At 39.7% G+C, this 21,971-nt stretch overlaps 12 protein-coding genes across 12 annotated transcripts; 6 read left to right on the top strand and 6 right to left on the bottom strand.

The window, feature by feature from the left end:
* Nucleotides 1-275: 275 nt before the first annotated feature.
* FAS2 (trifunctional fatty acid synthase subunit FAS2) lies at nt 276-6,002 on the bottom strand (the record flags this gene model as incomplete). The annotated part of the gene is made up of 1 exon (XM_002499217.1): nt 276-6,002. One exon carries the CDS (start codon nt 6,000-6,002, stop codon nt 276-278), a length of 5,727 nt encoding a protein of 1,908 aa, XP_002499262.1.
* Nucleotides 6,003-6,868: 866 nt separating this feature from the next.
* SSO1 (syntaxin) lies at nt 6,869-7,831 on the bottom strand (the record flags this gene model as incomplete). The annotated part of the gene is made up of 1 exon (XM_002499218.1): nt 6,869-7,831. One exon carries the CDS (start codon nt 7,829-7,831, stop codon nt 6,869-6,871), a length of 963 nt encoding a protein of 320 aa, XP_002499263.1.
* A 668-nt stretch (nt 7,832-8,499) lies between these two features.
* Nucleotides 8,500-9,084, bottom strand: NSL1 (MIND complex subunit NSL1; the record flags this gene model as incomplete). Its single annotated transcript, XM_002499219.1, has 1 exon — nt 8,500-9,084. One exon carries the CDS (start codon nt 9,082-9,084, stop codon nt 8,500-8,502), a length of 585 nt encoding a protein of 194 aa, XP_002499264.1.
* Nucleotides 9,085-9,233: 149 nt separating this feature from the next.
* VMA11 (H(+)-transporting V0 sector ATPase subunit c') lies at nt 9,234-9,713 on the top strand (the record flags this gene model as incomplete). Its single annotated transcript, XM_002499220.1, has 1 exon — nt 9,234-9,713. The coding sequence occupies one exon, from the start codon at nt 9,234-9,236 to the stop codon at nt 9,711-9,713; it is 480 nt and encodes a 159-aa protein (XP_002499265.1).
* Nucleotides 9,714-9,759: 46 nt separating this feature from the next.
* On the bottom strand, nt 9,760-11,142 carry RVB2 (RuvB family ATP-dependent DNA helicase reptin; the record flags this gene model as incomplete). Its single annotated transcript, XM_002499221.1, has 1 exon — nt 9,760-11,142. The coding sequence occupies one exon, from the start codon at nt 11,140-11,142 to the stop codon at nt 9,760-9,762; it is 1,383 nt and encodes a 460-aa protein (XP_002499266.1).
* A 388-nt stretch (nt 11,143-11,530) lies between these two features.
* Nucleotides 11,531-12,640, top strand: ENV7 (putative serine/threonine protein kinase ENV7; the record flags this gene model as incomplete). The annotated part of the gene is made up of 1 exon (XM_002499222.1): nt 11,531-12,640. The coding sequence occupies one exon, from the start codon at nt 11,531-11,533 to the stop codon at nt 12,638-12,640; it is 1,110 nt and encodes a 369-aa protein (XP_002499267.1).
* A 279-nt stretch (nt 12,641-12,919) lies between these two features.
* ADD37 (Add37p) lies at nt 12,920-13,465 on the top strand (the record flags this gene model as incomplete). Its single annotated transcript, XM_002499223.1, has 1 exon — nt 12,920-13,465. The coding sequence occupies one exon, from the start codon at nt 12,920-12,922 to the stop codon at nt 13,463-13,465; it is 546 nt and encodes a 181-aa protein (XP_002499268.1).
* A 153-nt stretch (nt 13,466-13,618) lies between these two features.
* SUI3 (translation initiation factor eIF2 subunit beta) lies at nt 13,619-14,479 on the bottom strand (the record flags this gene model as incomplete). The annotated part of the gene is made up of 1 exon (XM_002499224.1): nt 13,619-14,479. One exon carries the CDS (start codon nt 14,477-14,479, stop codon nt 13,619-13,621), a length of 861 nt encoding a protein of 286 aa, XP_002499269.1.
* Nucleotides 14,480-14,726: 247 nt separating this feature from the next.
* Nucleotides 14,727-15,356, bottom strand: YAR1 (Yar1p; the record flags this gene model as incomplete). Its single annotated transcript, XM_002499225.1, has 1 exon — nt 14,727-15,356. One exon carries the CDS (start codon nt 15,354-15,356, stop codon nt 14,727-14,729), a length of 630 nt encoding a protein of 209 aa, XP_002499270.1.
* A 327-nt stretch (nt 15,357-15,683) lies between these two features.
* On the top strand, nt 15,684-18,362 carry RTP1 (Rtp1p; the record flags this gene model as incomplete). The annotated part of the gene is made up of 1 exon (XM_002499226.1): nt 15,684-18,362. The coding sequence occupies one exon, from the start codon at nt 15,684-15,686 to the stop codon at nt 18,360-18,362; it is 2,679 nt and encodes an 892-aa protein (XP_002499271.1).
* Nucleotides 18,363-18,709: 347 nt separating this feature from the next.
* Nucleotides 18,710-20,848, top strand: HSP82 (Hsp90 family chaperone HSP82; the record flags this gene model as incomplete). The annotated part of the gene is made up of 1 exon (XM_002499227.1): nt 18,710-20,848. The coding sequence occupies one exon, from the start codon at nt 18,710-18,712 to the stop codon at nt 20,846-20,848; it is 2,139 nt and encodes a 712-aa protein (XP_002499272.1).
* Nucleotides 20,849-21,011: 163 nt separating this feature from the next.
* On the top strand, nt 21,012-21,752 carry CIN2 (GTPase-activating protein CIN2; the record flags this gene model as incomplete). Its single annotated transcript, XM_002499228.1, has 1 exon — nt 21,012-21,752. The coding sequence occupies one exon, from the start codon at nt 21,012-21,014 to the stop codon at nt 21,750-21,752; it is 741 nt and encodes a 246-aa protein (XP_002499273.1).
* Nucleotides 21,753-21,971: the final 219 nt, after the last annotated feature.

Consider the following 21,971-nt stretch of genomic DNA (forward strand, 5'->3'; position numbering starts at 1 on the left):
TGGATATCTGATTTACCGGTCCATCATCCAATACATCGAAGCTGTACCCATCTTTTATATCAGAATCAATGAAATCAATGCTGAGCTATTGTTTTATTCTACTGTTCATCCTTGGACTGCCAGAATAATCCGTACCTTTCTCGAATAGTCCTCTGTGTTAATCCATTTCACCTGTGAACATCGGAGTTCAATTGTTCGGGAAGTTTCTTGAAATCTAAAGAACTTTCTTTTCGATACAAACGATTATTACATAAAATATATCAAAAAATTTCTAATTAGTTCTTCTCAGAGATAGCGACGGCAACGGATTGGAAGTCGTCGTGAGAGATGGAGACCTTAACACCAGTGACACCGGCTTGAGTAGCAGCCTTTTTGGCTTCACCGTGAAGAGTCACTTGTGGACCACCGGTGCTGTCTCTGACGATTTCAATATCTCTCAAGCTTGCACCACCACCTTGAGATTTAACACCAAGAGACTTGAAAACAGCTTCCTTAGCTGACCAAGTACCTGCAAAGGAACTTTGTGCACTTGGTTGAGCCTTACAGTAAGCAATTTCGCTTTCGGTGAAATTACGTTCGACAAAAGTTTCGCTGTCTGCATTAACACTGCTGATCAATTCAACGTCAACACCAACACCGCTACCTTGCTTAGAACCAGCTGCAGTTTGTTGGGTCAATTGGCTAACAATTGTAGCTGTCTTTCTGTTGTTTGCAGTGATGTAACTATCTTTCTGTTGCAAAGCGCTAGCTTCGTATTCCAATGAACCACTCTGTTTGTTTTCAGAGACTCTTGCCAATGGATCCAAGTAAACAGATTGTTCCAATTCGTCAGCGTATGGAGGATTGTCTTTACCGACAAACAACTTGTTGTGGATCATACCATTGTGGAAGAACTTGTAAGCAGCCTTTTCTCTAGAAACAACCTTTAACTTGTAATCTTCGTATGTAGCTTGGTCAATAGCGGCATACAAGTAGTCTGGATGGATGACAATAGCCTGAGCACCCTTTTGACCAAAACCGAAAGAAGTCACAGAAACAGCCTTAATACCGTTGGTCTTTAGAGACATAGATGGGTACAAAACGTATTCGTATTGTTCCAAAAGTTTATCAACGTTATCGGCATTACGGTTACCAGGGACAATACCACTGTTCAAAATCTGGATGGCACCATTCAACATCCAAGCACCGGCAGCACCCTTTGGATGACCAGTCAAGTATTTCTGGAACACACCCATCACTGGGTTACCTTCAGATCTACCTAAGTGTTTCATCATTTCATTGATAGTAGCAGATTCGTTCTTATCATTAGCCTTAGTGGAAGTACCGTGGAAAGAGGCAACTCCCAAGTCGTCAACGGTTAGACCATAAGTGGCCAAAGCACCTCTGATTGGTGCAATACGTGGGTCACTCTTGTAGAACTCGTTACCCCATTGTGCTTGTGCACTCTTCAATTGTTTAGAAGCTTCACGTTTGATTTCCTCAGTACGTTCAGCATAGAAGACTTGTCTCAATTCAGTTGGAACACCTTCGGATTCAATACCCAACAATTCCAATTCATTTTCGACCCATTCCTTGATTTGCTTTTGGCGGTTAACCAATTGGCGCTTTCTGTATTTGATGTTCAACAATGGGCTTGGGAATTTCAATTCACCGTGGTGCTCTCTAGCAGTAGTCAAGATACCCTTACCTGGTGCAGGAACAGATCTACCGATCTTGTCGGTAGCAGTAGCAGTCAAACCAACAATACCATAGATAGGAACACCCATCTTCAAAGCCAAATCAGCATTCATGATGACTTGCAAACCACAACCTTGGGCTTCCATGAAACCGTTACGGGTAGTGGTTGTAGGTCTAGACATTTCACTTGGGGTACGACCATGTTCGAATTCATCCAAAGTGTCAGAAGTAGCCTTCATGTTACCAAATTCGTAAGAACCTTCTTCTTGGAAGTCATCGTAACCACCAACAACACAGATCTTAGCCTTACCAGACAAAATGGTTTCCACACCAATATCAACAGATTCCACTGCGGTAGCACATGCACCGACAGGAGTCTTGATAGGACCGGAAGAAGAGATCAACAACATGTTAACCCAAGCCGACATGGTATTGATGAAAGATTCTTGCAAAATATCGTTTTGTACAGGTTGGTCCTTGTAACGGTCCTTGAACATACCACGTAGAGCAGAGACACCACCCATACCAGAACCAGAACAGTTACCAACTTCAGAGACGTGCACATACTTGTACATTTCGTATGGATCAGTAATACCAGAGGAGATAAATGCCTCCACGGTAGAAACCAACACGAATAAAGTAATAGGGTCCACTTGAGATATGATATCTTCTGGCACACCGTAAGTTCTAGCATCCCAACCGGTAGGGATTTGACCAGCGACCAAACGGTCGAATTTTAGGGCCTTTGGAATATACAAAGTAGCACCCTTTAAAATTTTAACAGTGTATTCACCAGATTCAGGGATTTCAAAGATGTCGACCTTGTCACCGTGTTCGTACTTGAATTGTTCAGCGGTTTCCTTAGAAGTCTCAAATGGTTCCAAGTCTTCTTCAACAACAACTTCTTGGATCATTTGCTTCTTTTCTGGGTTGTAACCTCTAAACAATTCTGGTTCAATCAATCTAATACCAGCATGTTCTAGAATATTGGATTCATACTTGGACTTGATATCCTTATCGTCCACTGGTTCATTGGTCTTAGCGTCAACCCAACCGGTGTATGGACGGCCCTTCAAGTTACCGTTATGGTATTTAATGTAACCCATGATCCAAGCCATTTCAACACAACCTTCCAAGGAGAATTGACCATATGCTTCCATTTCCCATCTGGTTCTGGCTGAACCCCATGGACTAACTTCAGAGAAACCGGTAACAACGATAACTCTTTCCAAATCTAAAAGACCTTCCAATTCCTGAGTGGAGAATTTCTTGACCTCTTCATAAGGTTTCAAAGCTGGGAAGTTCAATTGAATGTTAGCCTTTGGTTGAACTTCCACCTTGGCATGTGCAGCATCGGCATTATCACCGTTAACCACCTTGTGTTCCAAGGCGGTTTCAATGGAGACGGCCTTTCTGATTTCAGAAGTTTCAATCAAATCAGAACGCAATTTGTTGGTAAATTCTTTCAAGCTTGGCAAGAATTGCAAGCTACCGTTCAAATCGGCCATCACTGGTGATTTTTGGCACAATTCAACCACTTCAGGAGTCAATAGACCCAACAAGTTGAAAGCCATTTCCTTTTGAGAGAAAGTACGAACACCAGCCTTTTCAATACCTTCAGCAATGATGTTGTTGGCACTCATTAGACCGGTACCTCTTGTCCAACCGATAATGGCACCACAAACTGTCATCTGGTTACCCCAGGATTCAGAGTGCCATCTGTTGAACAATGTCTCTAGAGACAATTTAGATTCAGAGTACAAACCGTCACCACCGAAAGTACCATGGTTAGGAGACATAGGCAAAATAACTTGAGCTGGTCTAGTTTCAACGCCTCTTTCAGATTTTTGAATCTTAACTTGACCCATGATTCTCATCAGGTTCGTCATCATAATTCTGTGTGCGAATTCGGATTTAGAGTCAATATTTTCTAATTCAATACCATTTTCTGGGATGGCAGCAAATGGAATGATAGCATCCAAATCCCAACCTAAACCGCCGTTCTTCTCATCATCGTAGATGTACTCGACTAATTGTTGCACATCTTGTTTAGAACCTTGATTGAATGGAACCACGACCAAAGTAGAATTCTTAGCACCATATTTAGCGTAGACCGCTTGATAGAAATCAGTAACAGGTTTAGAGAAACGAGAAGTAGTGACAATGACCTTAGCACCACCTTGTAACAAACCTTGCAATACTTCAGCACCAATGGAACCCTTACCAGCACCGGTAATCAAAACATAACTGTCCTTAAAAGTGACACCATTGATGGCAGCCTTTTCCAAACCGTCCAAAAAGAGGGAAGATAATTGACGGTCATATTGCCATTCACCATTAGAACCCTTCTTCCTTAAGTGTAGGAAAGGAATAGTTTCTCTTGGAATTGAAGCAGAAACACTTTTAGAAATCTTAGATTTGGTTGGCAAGGAAGCCACTTCCTTGGTAGAATCTTTATCAAGAGAATCATCAACCACACCAGCCAATCTGGTGGTTTGAGAAGCATCAATTTCCTTAGAGTTTTGCAAGAATTGCATCAAGTCACCATAAACCTTCTCGAATTCTTGTGCAGTAGTACCAGAAATATCGTGCTCAGCAGCTTGAGCGCTAATGGCCTTGTAAACACGAGTCAAATCTTCTTCGATGGTGGAATGAGATTGTTTGGATAATTTACCACCAAGAGCCATTTCCTGTACGTATTCAGAGAACTTTCTAACCTTTTCCTTTGGTTCTTCGGAATATCTGATGTTACCGTTCTTATCGATAACAGTCTTAGGACCAGTTGGTTTAGAAATGTCTCTGTAAACAGGATCCATGTCAATCACTTGCTTACAGTTTTGAATCAATTGTTCTCCCAAGTCTTTGACCAATTTGTAGTTTTCACCTCTTGAAGCATCCGTATGAGAGACGTGGTATTCCATGAACTTAATCAAAGTCTCATTAGATCTGTTCATGATGTTTAAAGCTTCACTGACAACTTCTCTATCGACATTTTTCAAAACACCGTGAACAATTTCAAAGTATAGAGATAATAAGGATTGCTTAGCCCAATTCCAAGAGGAGTCAAAAGCTCTAGCCTTCTTTCTAGAGAATGAAGTTGAAATACCGCTGATGAAATATTCACCCAACTCATTAGTAATGAAATCCAATTGGGCTTGCAAGTCTGCAATGGTATCCTTTTCTTTCAAGAATTTTCTCTCACCAACATTTAGATCCATCTTCAAGTAACGAGCCAACACCTGCAATTGTTGACGAGCCAAGATTCTTTGATCTTTGTTCAATTCTTCAAAAGCGGCAGCATCGATAGTAGCACCACCGGCACCGGCAGCACCACCGGCAGCACCGGAGCTACCACCAGCTGAAGCAGCAGACAAGTCTACACCTGCAATGGAAGCGTATTTTTGAGCCATAGAGTCTAAGAATGCCTTTGCATCAGGTTCAGCACCAAGACGAGATGCAGGCTCATTGGTCAAAGCGACTAACAAAACAGAGTCTTGTCTACCACTAGCCAAACCCCAACGAGTTTGCAAATACTTTCTTGCCACAGTAGTGGTAAATCCACCAGGCATCTTTGATGAAATAAGTCTTGAAATCAAGGATGATGATTGTTTACCCAAGCTACCAGAGAAAGTTTCTTGGAAAGTTTCAGCCAATTCTTCCAATGGTGTTTCCTCAGCTTTTTCAGGTGTAGCGCTGAATTCTTTACCCAAATCACCCAAAATTTCGTTTTGAACAGTAGATTTACCACCAACCAAATCTTTAATGGTCTTTGACATGGGGATAGAATCCATTGGTTTCTTCAATTTATGAGCCACCAAGACACGTAACAATAGACCTGCCTTAACGGCTTCATCTGGCAATTCTGCCACTGGACCAGCAGCAGGAGCAGCAGGAGCAGCAGCAGGAGCGGCGGCAGCAGGAGCGGCAGCAGGAGCGGCAGATGGAGCAGCAGAAGGAGCAGGAGTAGCAGCAGGAGCAGGAGCAGCTTCGCCACCAGCAGCTTCAGCAACAGCTCTTTCCTTGGCCTCTAATTCAGCTGGATCTGGGGTATAACTAATTTCCCTTGCGTCCTTTGCATAACATAAAACTTGTCTATGTAATGACAAGGCGGCATCATAGGACTCATATTTGTTCTTCATAGTTCTTTGAGCCATACCAGATAGAGTTGGTGATGGACCAATTTCAACAACACGTTCAGAGTTCAGATCCTTCAAGAAGACATCTTGAGTCTCAATCCATCTCACAGGAGAGGCGAATTGATAAGCTAACAATTCAGTTAGCAAGATATGAGCTAACTCTTGCTCAGTTTCAGGTTTCATAACCATTATTATATTACCTTTGGTTATTTCTTGTCCCTGTTGTTATGGTAAGAAGGGAAAGAAGTTCGTATCCGCGGTGTTGCGATAAAACGTTTTATATTTGGCGGCATGCTGCCCAACAACCGCCGAAAAAAAAAATGTTGAGAAGCCGGGTAATCGATCTAAGAAAACGTCCGTGCATACAATTTTATCAACAAAGGCGTACCGCCCAACCCGCAAATATTATTACATAAAACTACAGGATACACATGCTTTGTAATTGATCAATGTGAGCCCATACCGACTATCATACTCTATTTAGTAGAAACAAAATAGCCAACAATTATTTTAGCTGCTGTTGTTTGAAGGAAGCGTTACCCGGCCTGAAAATGTTTTTCTCGACATCTCGAAAGTAGCATTTTTTTCGTATTTAAATAGCTGGCATTCCGGCACTTTTCACATATTCGTTATTCCTCTTCCTTACAAAAACAATCAAGAACCAAGATCAACAAAATGCCTTCAATACCATGGCTGATCAATTGCGATTGAATAGTCAACTTTATGGTCCTGAAAACTTGATCTTGGTAGATTAAAGAACTCTTGTTTACTCCCAATTTCCACCCGACTTCGTACTCCGTTATTGGAAAAATTATAATTGACGAAGTTGGACTAAAATCTTTGGGGGACATCTCATCTTAGATTCAGTTTAATTCAATTAGACACGTATTTTGTTATTTGTAATTTTGTTATACTACATCTCGATCTTGTTAAAGGGCAGTTTTTTTTAATAAAAAAAAAAAAGCCGAGGATACGATTGCAATAGTAAGTTCTTACTTTCCTCTTCTTTTTTATTACTATTACTATTATTATTATTATTAATTTTTTGAGTTTGATTAAGTTTGAGTAGCAACAACTGCCGGAACAATGGAGGCCACCAGAATGATAATAATAATAACGAAGACGATGATCCAACATCTCAACTTGTTTCTCCTTGCTCTACGAGCACTAGTGACAGCTTTATTCGTATGACCCACACCTTGTTCCACGTCTTCTTGAGCATCGTCCACATTCTTGTCAATATTATCAACTTGTTCTTGTTGTTCAACAACCATTTCTTCCATATCGTTGAATAATTGGGTCAATTCTGCCATTGTCTTTTCCAATTTTAACAATTCTTGATGTCTTGCTTGAACTTCGGCTAACGCTGTCTTTGCTTCACCACGTCTGTTAGCATTTAGAAGTGCTTGTGAGAAAATTTGTTGTCCACCAACATCACTAACTGCATTTTCCACTTCATCTGGTGTTGCGTCAGGCTGAACCACCATATATTGTCTCATTGCTTGTTCCTTGTTTTCCTCCTTATAATTAGATTCAATAATACGGTAATCTTGAATTGCCTTCAAAAACCTTTGTCTACAATTTTCAGCCTGTGCCTGTTTACTACCATCTCTTAAACCTTCCCTTTGAACATCTTTAATTTCATTTCTTAATTGATACTGCAAGGTTCCTGCTTGAGCAACAATATCATCTAACATACGTCTTAACTGCATCTCCTGGTCTTCATTGACCTCAGCAAGTAATCTCTTGTGGTAGGAATCAACATTGTTGATGAGTTGCTCGTAAGTATCTAGCCCACTGTTAATCTGATTGATTTTACCCATAAAATCTACAAAATCGTTTTCACCAACACCAGCACCAGCACCAGCACCACCTACATCAACTGGACTACTATTAAGGTTTGGTTCACCCCCCGTAGGACCATACGGTGTTGATGCTGCTGCAGAATCGTCAAAAACGTTCTCAGTGTTTCTCATCTCGTAGTCGTCCACACCGGACTCATATGGATTGTAATTCATCTTTGATACACTCTTTGTATCTCTTCTACGCCTCGTCCCAAATTATTAATGAATCTAATCAGTCTATCCAATGAATACTACTTTGTTTCTTGTCAGACCACGTAGTATTTCTCTGTAAAGACTCCTGACTCCCTCCTGTAAATTCCTGATCCTACTGTTACCACAGTTGTGCTTGCACTAGTACTTGTTCTTGTACTTGTTCTTGTAGTTATTAGTTGTTCTCGTTTGTCAAATGTAACGTTTTCTTAAAACAATATTTTTTTTTACCAGCAAAAGTCCTGCTGAAGGGAAAAAAATACCCAAAGACGAAAAGAGAAAAACACAAACTGTAGGAAGAATTCACTCGTTTGGGTGTGGGACAAGTACGAGTAGATGAACCGATGAGACCCCTTTGAGTAGTATTTACCAAGTAAGTAAACCGGCATTAGAAGTCTCAATTGAACGGATTAATTGTTAGACAGCCCCAGTTCTGCCATCACCTTGATCGTAATTTCATGACGGATAATATTGTATAAGACGCTCTTCCTTGCTTGTGTATTGTACGCGTCTAGCTTAACGGTCTAGTTTAGTTCTGATAGAATAACGTAGAAGACACTTACAAGAACGATACCAATGATCCTCTCTTAAGAGGCGATGACGCCTATTGCATTCTCATTTCATTCCAACTCTTAGCCTACACTGCCTTCATCTTGCAAATGTTGAAGCAGCAGCTGTAGCTTTTGTAGTTGGTTTCTCATATGCGGCAGCTTCGATTGTGTTTTCGATAACGATTCCAGTGAGTCTGTGTACAATTGAGTGTCGATGGGGTACTGTTCGAGGGCATAAGAAGCATTATCGGAAGTATCTGTAGCGGGCTCTGCATCTATCTTTGAATCTAATTCTCGTAGGTAATCCATTTGATTCTCCATCCAGACGTTATTTATAGTCTCTTGAGCCGCTCTTTTCAGGTTTGCCACTTTAACGGTTTCTTCTTCCCAGGTCTCGTAGGATTTTCTCACCCTTTCATTGAGTTCTAGATCGAATGGTTCACATCTGGAATTTAGAATGTCATTGGCAGGTGGTCCATCAATTTTTAAACTGTTGAATGCCATTTCCATTACATTTGTCAGGAACAGTTGCAATTGTAGATTTACCTCTCTCGACACCGGATCGTCGAGTTCTGGTAGATGTAAGGAAGCCTTCTCCTGTAAAACGTCATATAGCTGTCCGTAGATGGATCTTAACTGATCTGAACTGACTTGTATCTTCGACATATTCCGTAATTCTTATTATTCTTGATACAGTTGAGTTTGGTATTCTCATCAGTTAACGCGCTACGGTCAAGAATGATCTTTTTCTTTAATTCGACAAACCATTATAAAGGAGAACAGTGTTGAAGAAGGTATAGAAAAAGAAGCACAAGATGTCAGAATACGCACCATTGTACTCTCCATTTCTAGGATTTGCAGGATGTGCCAGCGCTATGGTTTTGTCGTGTTTAGGTGCGGCCATTGGTACGTCTAAATCAGGGATTGGTATCAGTGGTATTGGTACATTTAAACCAGAATTGATTATGAAATCCTTAATTCCTGTTGTCATGAGTGGTATCTTAGCCATTTACGGGCTTGTCGTTGCGGTCTTAATTGCTGGTGGGTTATCACCAGGTGAAGAATACTCACTTTTCAACGGTGTGCTTCATCTGAGTGCAGGATTATGCGTTGGGTTTGCGTGTTTGAGCAGTGGTTATGCTATTGGTATTGTTGGTGATGTTGGTGTACGTAAATCGATGCACCAACCTCGTTTATTCGTCGGGATTATCCTTATCCTCATCTTTTCAGAAGTTTTAGGACTTTACGGTATGATTGTTGCACTAATTCTAAACACAAGAGGTTCAGGAAAATGAATTACACTATCTTCTTTTCTTTTCTTATGTAAAATTATTATAATTATTATTCAGTAGTATCCATTGGATCACCAACGTTACCTTGATCATCGATGTATTGAGAGTTATTCTCCTGAACGTATTTCACTGAACGGGATGCATCCAAGAATAACAAATAGGATCTCTGCACATCGTTAACATCAACTTGTGTTGCCTTACGCTTTAGAGATAATTGTTGTGAAACTGAAATTAGATTACTACTGTAACGAAGACTAGTTTCACCACCAATCTTAGTTAAAAGATCAAGCGCCTCGTTAGTCAATTCCACTTCTTCTTCCTGAGCTCTAATCGACAAAATTATCTTTATATCTTGTTCATTATAGTTTTTAGTTGTGATGATAATTGATCTATCCAATAGATCAACTGGTAGTCCATGCGGCGATTTATAGTTGGTACCTCTTGTCTTCGAAATTCCCTTATTGGTTGCCATCATAATAATAGGAGCAAATTCATCTTCAAGAGCTCTGTTAATAAAGGAAAAGCACTCGATATCCAACATGTGTACTTCATCGATGAAAAGGACACCTGGTACGATTTCTGCCTTACCTTCTTCCTTCCACTCAGCAACCTTTGTATTAATCTGTTCACGAACTTCTGAACGAATTTCACCAGTGTCACCAGTGAAAAGCGCTAAAAATCCTTGACTTCTGGAGTTAATGACATCAATCTCATGTAGTGAAACCGTGTGTACCACAGTTTTACGCTTTTGCAATTCACCTTCGGGGCATTGTACAAATCTTGTATCGGCTCCCATAGCATCGTAGTCTCTTGAACGGGCAAAAGATCTACCCAACTTAGAGATTTTACCACTGGCCTTATCGATAGAGATCACATCACCGGCCAAGACTTTTTCCTTGGTCAATCCATCGATCATCTTTGAACCTAATTCATAAATCGTTTCCATGTCAGTTGTCTTAATGGTCAATTTACCTTGTTTGTGTCCACCGGTGATAGATCTATCAATTTGAATTTCTACCACTTCACCTTCGATTAATTCAGTCTCCTCCTTAATCTTAACACCAATGCATTTTCTAAATGCCTGTGTCAATACTTCAGTCTTGGATAATTCTAATGAAAAGATCTCTGAACCTGCAATAGCAGTAAATGGTACATCTTTACCTAAAGATTGCGAGAGACCCATAGCCATCGCAGTTTTACCTGTGGATGGTGGACCTGCAACTAAGATAGCTCTACCGGCGATGGTTCCATTTTGTACCATCTTTAAAATGATACCTGCTGCTCTTCTTGCTTGCAGTTGGCCCACCATACCTTCACTAGACTCTCTTGGTTGTAGGTGTTCATCTAAACCCAAACCAGTGATGTGAGAGTGTGCCGCAATAAGCGACAATGACTTTAAAGACTCATCAGGGTTGCTAGTTTGAATGGACATCCTTGTCGGTAGTGATCTTTAAGTGTGATGAGTTTAAGATTGAAGGTTTGAAACTTTTCAATGCCTAACTATCACGTGCTCAGAGCATACACTACCACATGCTCAAAACCTACAAGTAGTTTCGAAGAATTATATTTAAAGGAATGATTTCCACAATGATATCGAGCGGATCATTGTGATCAGTATCTATGTACTTCTTTAAGGTTGCCCTTCATCAATACGTCCAGGCGTCCAGGGGTCTTCCTGTGGATGTTTAAGGTCCGAGGCCTGTTGAAAAGCTTAGCTACATACATACAAATGGTAGACCAAACTAGATAGACTGCAAGAGAAAAACGAAATTCGAAGTGTGCTACTAAGTGTAACGTGCAATATATCCTTTTCATGAGTAATGGACAGTTTCAGACAATTGTTAAAATTCATTTGCGGTACCTGTTGCTGCTGCTGTGACTACTCTGAGTCGTACCTCTCGATCAATGGAAGGCGGTATTCGATAAAGAAATTACTAGGAGAAAGTAATTTCTCATTCATATATCTAGTGCAGCAAATTGGAAGTGTCACTGCAAGCTCCACTCCACGTACTAATCTTTACGCGCTCAAGAGGATAAGATGTCCCTTTGGCAACATTGAAAGCATCTCAGGTGCTATGAAAGAAGTGGATAATTATAAGAGGTTTCAAAGCCCCTACATCATTCATCTAGTGGATTCTCAAGTGGCCCAACAACGTGATGGATCCAAGACGGTTTATATCCTACTCCCGTATTTCCCACTGGGTTCATTGCAAGATTCCACAAGTCGTAATTTGCTAAATGGAACATTCATATCTGAAGCTGAATGCATTCGAATAGTAATTGGAATAGCTAGAGGGCTGAGATGTCTACATGATCCATCAGCCAGATCTCAAGATGCAGAACAACAACAGGAACATGATGCAGTTTCAATGTCCTACAGCGACGAGGCTGCGTTCCTTCTAGAAGATACACCACTAGAGCTAGACATCCTGTCGTCTGCTAATACTATAAATTCTAACTTCTATGCACATCGCGACATTAAACCTTCAAACATTCTATTCTCTTCAGATGGGTTACCTGTAATTTCCAATCTAGGCTCATGTTCTAAAGCAGATTTGTCTATTAACACAGGCATGCAATTGACAGAATTACAAGCATGGGTTTCTGATCACTGTACTGTAGCATATACAGCACCAGAACTACTACATATTACTTTAAATCGTAGTGTCGATACTAAAGTGGATATTTGGTCATTGGGCTGTACCTGTTACTTCATGCTATTTGGCATCTCCCCCTTTGAACGTGAAGAACAAATCAGTGGTGCTTCGCTGAAGTATGCCATTGGTACGGGTAATTTCAGTTTCCCATCGCAAGATCGTTACTCAGAGGGACTGCTGAAATTGATTACAAAATGTCTACAAGTGAATCCCGCCGCAAGACCTGACATAAACGAATTACTGACACTGCTACAAGAACTACAAGAATCTTGAATGAAAAGTTCGAAAGTAGTAGCTTGCTCTGAGTTGTTGGGGCTGGTTTGTTGATGGTTTTGAAATTCTATTCGGACTCTGACGCGAACTCCAAAAACGGACACGTTGGTCCAGATTGATGATGTGTTGGCATACACATAAATAATAGACTATTTTTGGCTTAGATCAAGCTCTAAGGGTGTGTCTAGAGTCGGAGCTAGCATTTTATTTGGGAATGCGATCAGCTCTTACACTTCCATCTCTGCTGTCCACCTCTGAAAAACACTATTAATTATCGAGATGACCGTTGCCAAGAGTTATCAAAATTGTGCAGAAACCGAGGTCCCCGGTTATAACGACTGTCCTTCTTTCCTGTTTATGCCTCAAAGGCCGTCCGCCAGGAGAAAACAACATAGAGTGATATCAGACCATCTCAGTGCGAATAATAGTCCTTCTACCCACTCTACGAGTACGACAGACACAACAACGGCACCACCACCAATTCTGCATAGAAAGCCTCACGAAATAGCGAAAAACCAAGAAAAGACATCCAATGCTTCTTTAAATAAAGAGGAAATTTTGCATAGAGTCAATGAACTCTACGGTTTAAAATCGAAGCTGGTAACCAATGAATTCGAATTTTATAGAAGAAAAGTGGATAACAATTTGGTAAGTTCATTAGAAAATGATTCTACTAGAGCTGTCATGACGAGATTTTTCCTCGAAGCCAATACTGATAGGACTAAGGCTTCCAACACCTTGAGGGCCTGGATGTCGTCTGATGTTAGTGTTCTCAACTGGTGTCCAGCATTCTTAAAGATCTTCGAGCATGCAGAACACGCATAAATTATCTTAGGGATTTTCTTTATTAAGAATTTAACTATATATACTGGAAAAAGGGTACTACTAGAAGTAGAAGTATAAAGTACATTTCTCTTTATATATATATCATTACTATGTGCTGCTTCTCTTTGAATAGTGCTAAGAACCACCGCTGGTTCACATCCTTTTTCTTCTCCCGATATGAGCTTGGAACCCAGTTTTGATTGATGAAACGGATCTGGTAGATCCACAACTTTTACAAACCAAGAAGAACAATCTGTTTGATTGTTCTTTCTTAAGTTCTGTGTTAATACTTTTACAGGTTTTACAGGTAACATATTCCAGAATGTAACGTCTTAAAACATTTTCCATTTGTTTAGGTTGGAATTTACCCTTAATGACTAGACGCTTTTGACCATCCACGGAACCTGAAGTACCCAATTCTGCGAAAAGATATTGGATTAAATGTTCAGGAGATCTTTGCAATTTCTCTGAAATATCCTGAATATTGGAAAAAATAGTCTTCTTACCATCACGCAAACATACAGGTGGTGGAATTCTGAATTTAGGTCCAGATTTGTCACCTGCCAACTCTGGGTTATTGGTTCTCAATATATCGAAAAATCTGGATAGCAAACCTGGATAAGATAGACCAACATCTTGTTGAACACTAGATTCCAATACAGGAGTGGATTCTTGAGTGTTACCACCATCGACGTTAACACCTGCACTTGCCAGCTGTTTTTCAAAATCATCTAATTCTGCCTCCTTCGACTTCTTCTTTTTCTTTAATTTCAATTCACCAAGTGCTTCTGATATTTCATCTACGGATTCACTAGGTTCCGCAGCAGGAGACTTTGACTTCTTCTTCTTCTTCTTCAAACCAGAAAATAGGTCATCTTCACCGGTGGAATTACTGCTCGATTTTTCAGTTTCTTTATCCTCTACTTCTAAATTTTCTGGTGCAACCTTCTTACTCTTCTTCTTCTTCTTCAAGGAAGGGTCAAACCCTAGGTCAGTGGCTAAATCAGAAGACATAATGCACTGGTATTACCGCTCTAACTGTACCAATCGGCCTTTGTTCAGCTAGTTAAACCAACACAACTGACTTCATCACTTAATTCTTCTTTTCTATGGACGCTCAAAAATTTTTTCATCTCCGATTTCGTCTTTAATGACCTACTGATCATGACGGGGTAACACTGCTCTGTGGTCATGTGACTGAAAATTACTACAGTATATAATGCTAAATGTTATTGTACAGGTGGGTTGAGAAATGAATTCTCTAAGTAGAATCGCGGATATCCAACTTCTTTGTATCCTGTGCCAATGTTTCCGTTTCGTTGTCTTTCTCCTGTTGCTTTTGCTGTGCCGCCAATTCAGCTTCTCTTGTCACTTGCTCAATTTCGGTACCTTCTTTAATTCCCACTTTGCCGTCTTCAGATTCCTTATTTGCTGGAGCTATATCATATTTCTTCAAAAAGAAATCTTCTAGCTCTTCTCTACCGTTATTTTCTGCTTCGAAGAAACAATCATGACCAAACGTATTTTTGATGAAGGGATCTGACTCGAATTCCTCACATAGAATTTTAACCACCTCTAAATTACCATTTAAAGAAGCCCAATGCAAGGCAGTATTTCCTGTGTCGTTTTGTCTATTGACAAAGCTTGACAATTGTTCTGGTGCATTCTCTTTAACCAATTGGATAATGTATTTAACCACTTCAACGTGCCCATTGGCTGCCGCCATATGTAATGGCGTTACGTGTGTTTCCGCATCTTGGCATGTGGTGATGAGCTTGGGATGAATTAAAGTACTGAAAATCTCTTTCAATGATTCTAAATCTCCAGATCTAGCATCCAAAACAATAGCATCTTGGTCTTCTTGCTCTAGTGGATCGGTATGAAGTGACATGGTAAGCAATGGGAAATAGGAATCGGTCAGAGCTTGATATCAATCATTTACTTAGCACAGTTTAGTAGTCATCCTGTCCCACCCCATCACATCTCAGCTCATCTCATCTCAAAATTTTTCACAACGTTCGGAGTGACGCTGATACTGCCGATTGTAAACTGTCAAGCTCTTCCCTAATGAATTGATTAAAGCTTTCCTTTACATAGGGAACTTAGAACAACTCTAGCAATTTGTTGGGGATTCAACCATTGATACGTAGATTCATCGTACCCAAAAGACTTCTTTTCACTGTTGTAGTTGTAAAGGGTTTTTATGTTAGTATAAGCGATGAGCACGGTTAGCGATATATTGAAAAAACCACAATTTACCAGATCTACACCGTTAGATGAGTTCTTCAAAAAGTTTGATAGTCAAGTTTTGTCCAAAAAGGGGGATTTGAAAAATGATAACACTAATTTAGTTACGTTGCTGCTGAATCATTTCCAAGAGTTACATGATTTAGTTATTGATGAGCAAGTGAGATTACAAACTGAAAACAGCAATATGCTTCCTATATCGCTACATGATATGAGGTACGTGGAGGAACTTATTCAGCTTATTGTTGCACATGGCATAATGGCCAATATACCTCCAAGTTTGCAACCGGCATCGCAGAAATCAAAGGATATACCTAGATCACACAACTTAAGCACTTTGAAATTGGTCGTTGAAAAGATATCTAACATTCTGGTCAAAGAAATGAAGCCTAACGATTATATTAGGTCGATTGTTTTAAAGGGTCCACTTTACACATACACATATTTGGGAATCCTTACTCTGTGCACCGAAGAGCCCAACAAGGCCCATTATGAAGAAGTGCTGCGACAAATGGAAAATGTGCAACAGACTTATGAGTTGTTTGCGATGTACAATTTTTTAGTACAAGAATTGGGTAATGCTGTGGCTAAAGCTAAGATCCTCAGCCTATTGAGCACGTTAGCGGTAAGACGAGAAAACGGTGTATTGAGTCTGATAGATTTTGTAGTAGGCGCTAGGGAGGACGAACAGTTAGATATAGAGAAGATGAATAGGGTTACTCAAATCATAGTGGCCAAACCCAAAACGATCAACAGTGTAGAGTATTTCTCACGCCTTTTTCCTCAGATATTTGATGGATTATCGATGGTAAACAGGCCAATTGTGGTTAATTGTCTAAACAGTGTGGTAACTGCATTATTCTTTAAAAACTCGAGAATCATCAACGATTTTCTTTTCCGTAGAATTTATCAAGTGATATTCAACGAACCTCTTCAAGAGCACAGCGCTAAAGAACTCAACGATGTGGTGAACGTAATCATTTCATTAACGAAGAATTCTTCCAACGAATTAATCTCAGCATTAGTACAAAGTGTGGATAAAAGGCAGTTTTATTTGAACCTATGGATTTATGTCCTTTTTTTGAAGAAATATCAAAAGATCAATCCATTAGGCAAACAACACGGACCATACTATGAAGTCATTTTAACGATTTTGAAAACATTTGTTTGTTTATTCAAGGATAGCGAAGCATTAATATACCTGAGCATGAACCTTTTAAATTACCAACATGAACAATGGGGTTATCAAATCGATTTTGAAACCCAATTGGCATACATCACCTTACGGGACAATTTACCTGATTTAAACTTGAAACAGGAAAAGGGTGATAATCCTTTAACTAAAGCCAATGAACTATTTGCCGGCATTGATGAATCAATCGATCTTTTCATTCAACTCCTGAAAATGGTTAACAACGAAAATATGGTAAAAGATGTGTTTTTAGCCGTCTTGAACAGATGGGTAAAAACTGAGCAGCATAACGACAATTCTTTAAAAGAAGTTGAATCCAATGCACTTGTGCTATTGGATCTAAAGGCTTTGGAAAAATTACACAGGGAATTCTCCACAGATATTTTAAAGAAACCGCAGGATATACTAAAACTGATTGATGAGTTGATAGACTTTACTTCTTCAGAACCATTAATGCAACAAGATTCAGATGATAAAGATTCAGACGATGAAGAGGAAAGAGAAGCACAACAGCCTGATTCTCTTTCCCTTATCATTCAAATACTCGAAAGCGTTCTTTCCATGCCTCCGAAACAACTGGCGGATGCCAAACCACTTCTCCAAAGCATCGATAATAAATTACAAAAGAGAGGAAATTCGGCTTTACATAAGGATCTGCTAAGGATGCTCGAATATAAACCGGGACAAACTTCTCCTGATGCTTCCAACGACGCTAACGATTATGAGGCACTGGAAGAAGCGCTTAACAATCTGAACGATTCATTGGCACCTATGCAAGTTTTGGGACTCACACAATTGAATAAATTAGTACAGAAACATTCCAAGGTAATCTCGGCGGCAAGGGCAACCCAATTACACCTCCAGTATCTGAAGAACCAAGACCCCTACGTATATCTAAACGCAATCAAGGGTTTGAGTTCTCTATGTCAATACGACAAGACGTGTATAGACACTTTAGTGGACTGTTACAGTTCCATACGCAAACTGGATGATGCCTTAAAAATAGGTGAAGTGTTCATCCAGTATATTCAACAGGAAAATCAATTGTTCCAAGGAATACAAGCCAACAAGATTATCGATGCATGTATTACAAACGTAAGAAGGCGTGGCGAAATCGATGACAGGCTTCGTATGTCAGCAATGTCTATCCTAGGTATTAGCGCCCAGGTAAACGCCCGTGGTATTCAAGATCGTATCGGAGATATGCTAGATTGTTCCTTTGGTGTCCTCCAGATGGAGACAAAGACCAAGAGCGGATTCGTCGTTCGCAGAGCCGCCTTGCACCTAATACACGATCTGATGTATAACAGCGACGAGAATGCTGGCGTATCGTTGTTTCCTCCGCAATATGACAGTTCAAGACTAAAGACTCTGCTTGATTATACACGGGAAAAAGACGACGACCAGCTAGTATCTGAGCAAGCAGCGCAGTTGTTGTCCTTGCTAAGTATAAGCTAGAACTGTAAACCGACGAGAATTTTCTAGTCGAATTCAATTTGGATTACTCGATCGTTTTACTCATTCTTGTTATTAACTATTGATTACTAGACTATTCTTTTTTCTTCTCCAGTTACCCGCGCGTTAATCTTTTTTTTTCTAGAAGGTTAAAGAACAAAAAAATTTGTTTCTAGTGAGAGAGCGTCAAAGAAAGAGGAAGGGTATTTAAAGGGAATGAAGACGCTATTGGGACTGGAAGGTTATCAGAAGGATCTCCCTTTATTCTTAAATATCACTGTAACGATCTAGGAAGGTAAACTTACGAAAACCGTTCCAGCATCAATTACACACAAGTCCAGCCGCCGACCATGTCTTCTGAAACTTTTGAATTTCAAGCTGAGATTACTCAGTTGATGAGTTTGATCATCAACACTGTTTACTCTAACAAGGAAATTTTCTTAAGAGAATTGATCTCCAACTCTTCTGATGCTTTGGATAAGATTAGATACCAGGCTCTATCTGATGCCAAGCAATTAGAAACCGAACCAGAATTGTTCATTAGAATCACTCCAAGACCTGAGGAAAAAGTTTTGGAAATCAGAGATTCTGGTATTGGTATGACCAAGGCTGAATTGATCAACAACTTGGGTACTATTGCCAAGTCTGGTACTAAAGCCTTTATGGAAGCTCTATCTGCCGGTGCAGATGTTTCTATGATTGGTCAATTCGGTGTTGGTTTCTATTCTTTATTTTTGGTGGCAGACCAGGTTCAAGTTATTTCTAAGCACAACGACGATGAACAATACATCTGGCAATCCAATGCTGGTGGTTCTTTCACTGTTTCCTTGGATACCGATAACGAAAGATTGGGTAGAGGTACCGTTCTAAGGCTATTCTTGAAGGATGACCAATTAGAATACTTGGAAGAAAAGAGAATTAAGGAAGTCGTCAAGAGACACTCTGAATTCGTTTCTTACCCAATTCAACTTATGGTCACCAAGGAAGTTGAGAAGGATGTTCCATTAACCGAAGAAGAAAAGAAGGAAGAAAAGAAGGATGAGGAAAAGAAGGAAGGTGAAGATGACAAGAAACCAAAATTGGAAGAAGTTGATGAAGAAGAGGAAAAGAAGCAAGAAGAAACCAAGAAGATTAAGGAAGAAGTTAAGGAATTAGAAGAATTGAACAAGACTAAGCCATTGTGGACTAGAAACCCATCTGAAATCTCTCAAGAAGAATACAATGCGTTCTACAAGTCCATCTCCAATGACTGGGAAGATCCTCTATACGTGAAGCATTTCTCTGTCGAAGGTCAATTAGAATTTAAGGCTATCTTGTTCATTCCAAAGAGAGCTCCATTTGACTTGTTCGAAAACAAGAAGAAGAAGCACAACATCAAACTTTATGTTCGTCGTGTTTTCATCACTGATGAAGCTGAAGATTTGATCCCTGAATGGATGGGCTTTGTCAAGGGTGTTGTCGACTCTGAAGATTTGCCACTAAACTTATCCAGAGAAATGTTACAACAAAACAAGATCATGAAGGTCATCAGAAAGAACATCGTCAAGAAATTGATTGAAGCCTTCAACGAAATTGCTGAAGACTCTGAACAATTCGACAAGTTCTACTCAGCCTTCGGTAAGAACATCAAATTGGGTATTCACGAAGACACTCAAAACAGACCTGCTTTGGCTAAATTGCTACGTTTCAACTCTACCAAGTCTGTTGACGAGCAAACTTCTTTGACCGATTATGTCACTAGAATGCCTGAACATCAAAAGAACGTCTACTACATCACTGGTGAATCCATGAAGGCTGTGGAAAAATCTCCATTTTTGGATGCTCTAAAGGCTAAGAACTTCGAAGTTTTGTTCCTAGTTGATCCAATCGATGAGTATGCTTTCACTCAAATGAAGGAATTTGAAGGTAAGACTCTTGTCGATGTCACCAAGGACTTCGAACTAGAAGAAAGTGAAGAAGAAAAGAAGAAGAGAGAGGAAGAAATGAAACAATACGAAGGTTTGACCGCTGCTCTAAAACAAATTCTAGGTGAACAAGTGGAAAAGGTTGTTGTTTCTGAGAAATTGATCGATGCTCCTGCTGCCATCAGAACCGGACAATTCGGCTGGTCCGCTAACATGGAAAGAATCATGAAGGCTCAAGCCTTGAGAGATTCTTCTATGTCTTCTTACATGTCCTCTAAGAAGATCTTTGAAATTTCTCCAAGATCTCCAATCACCAAAGAATTGAAAAAGAGAGTTGAAGAAGGTGGTGCTAACGACAGAATTGTTAAGGATTTGACTAACATGTTGTATGAAACCGCTCTATTGACCTCTGGTTTCAGTTTAGAAGACCCATCCTCTTTTGCTAAGAGAATTAACAGACTAATTTCCTTGGGTCTAAACATTGATGAAGAAGAACAAGAAGAAGAAGCTGCTCCAGAAGCTGCTGCTTCCACTGAAGCTCCATCTGAAGTACCAGCTGACACTGAGATGGAAGAAGTTGACTAAGCAAATTCATCTCGATCCAATAGGAATAAAGATCTGTAGTTTTTTTACCGGTAGGTTTTACTTATTAAACATATATAATATACGTTGCACCTGTATAAAATAGAATTTATCGTTGCGTTACCTAAAGCTTTAATACTTGTAATTATCAGGAATCAAAACAGGTATGTCTGTCGAATCCTTTCTGAAGAGTAAGACTGGCTTAGAGGAAAGGTTAGCAAACCACGAGAGCACTGAAACGTTACGGGGAAATGCCCTTGAACTACAGAATCAGCTAAATCAAATTTCCAAGGAGTTAGCCCCCCATGATTTACAAAAATATTCTAAGGAGTTAGACGAACTGCTCAAGAATATCAATGCAAGGGTTCCACCTCAAGTAGTTAAACTTCAATTTAAGAAGAAACCTAAACCCAGATTATTTCAGAATAGATCCAAGAAGGTGACAAGTAACGAACGTATTACTCAATCTCAAATGGTATCAAATCAAGATTTCAATATAGTACAAGCTACTGCTACTTATGAAAACTTACAAAAATGCACAATCATAGGAACTCACTTTATCAACGACACTGGGTCATTAACTTTCAAAGATTTACAATCGTGTACTATTAATCTCTACGAAGCAACCTTCCGTGAGGGGAGTATTATCATCTCTAATTGTAACGATTGTTCCATCTACATTCATACCGGTAGAGAAACCCAATTAAGATTGCACGATTTGAAAGGGTGCAAGCTCATGATTAGACCATCTCAAGCTCCTCAAAGAATAGTTATGGAACGTTGTAGAGAATGCGTTTTTCATGAGGTTTGCGAACCTTGGATTACTATCCAAGAATTCGACAATTTAGCACTGACGCAAGAAGAGCAACGTAATTATACATTTGTATCGTTAGAAGATTGGTGGTAAACATGATCAAATTGGGTATTTAATGAACAATTGGGTCAATTGATTGATTGCAACTTTATGACTTCCATCTCATGATATTTCCATTTGAAGCAAAATGTAAACATCAACATCGAAGAGAAGATTTGAAACTCAATGGGATTAGAAGTTTTAGAACATGCTGCTCCCATTCACTAAACTTCACTGTTTCTAATTACATTACAGAACTTCAATAACTAAGTA

The sequence above is a fragment of the Zygosaccharomyces rouxii genome, assembly GCF_000026365.1.
Source record: "Zygosaccharomyces rouxii strain CBS732 chromosome E complete sequence".
In the NCBI taxonomy this organism is placed as follows: domain Eukaryota; kingdom Fungi; phylum Ascomycota; class Saccharomycetes; order Saccharomycetales; family Saccharomycetaceae; genus Zygosaccharomyces; species Zygosaccharomyces rouxii.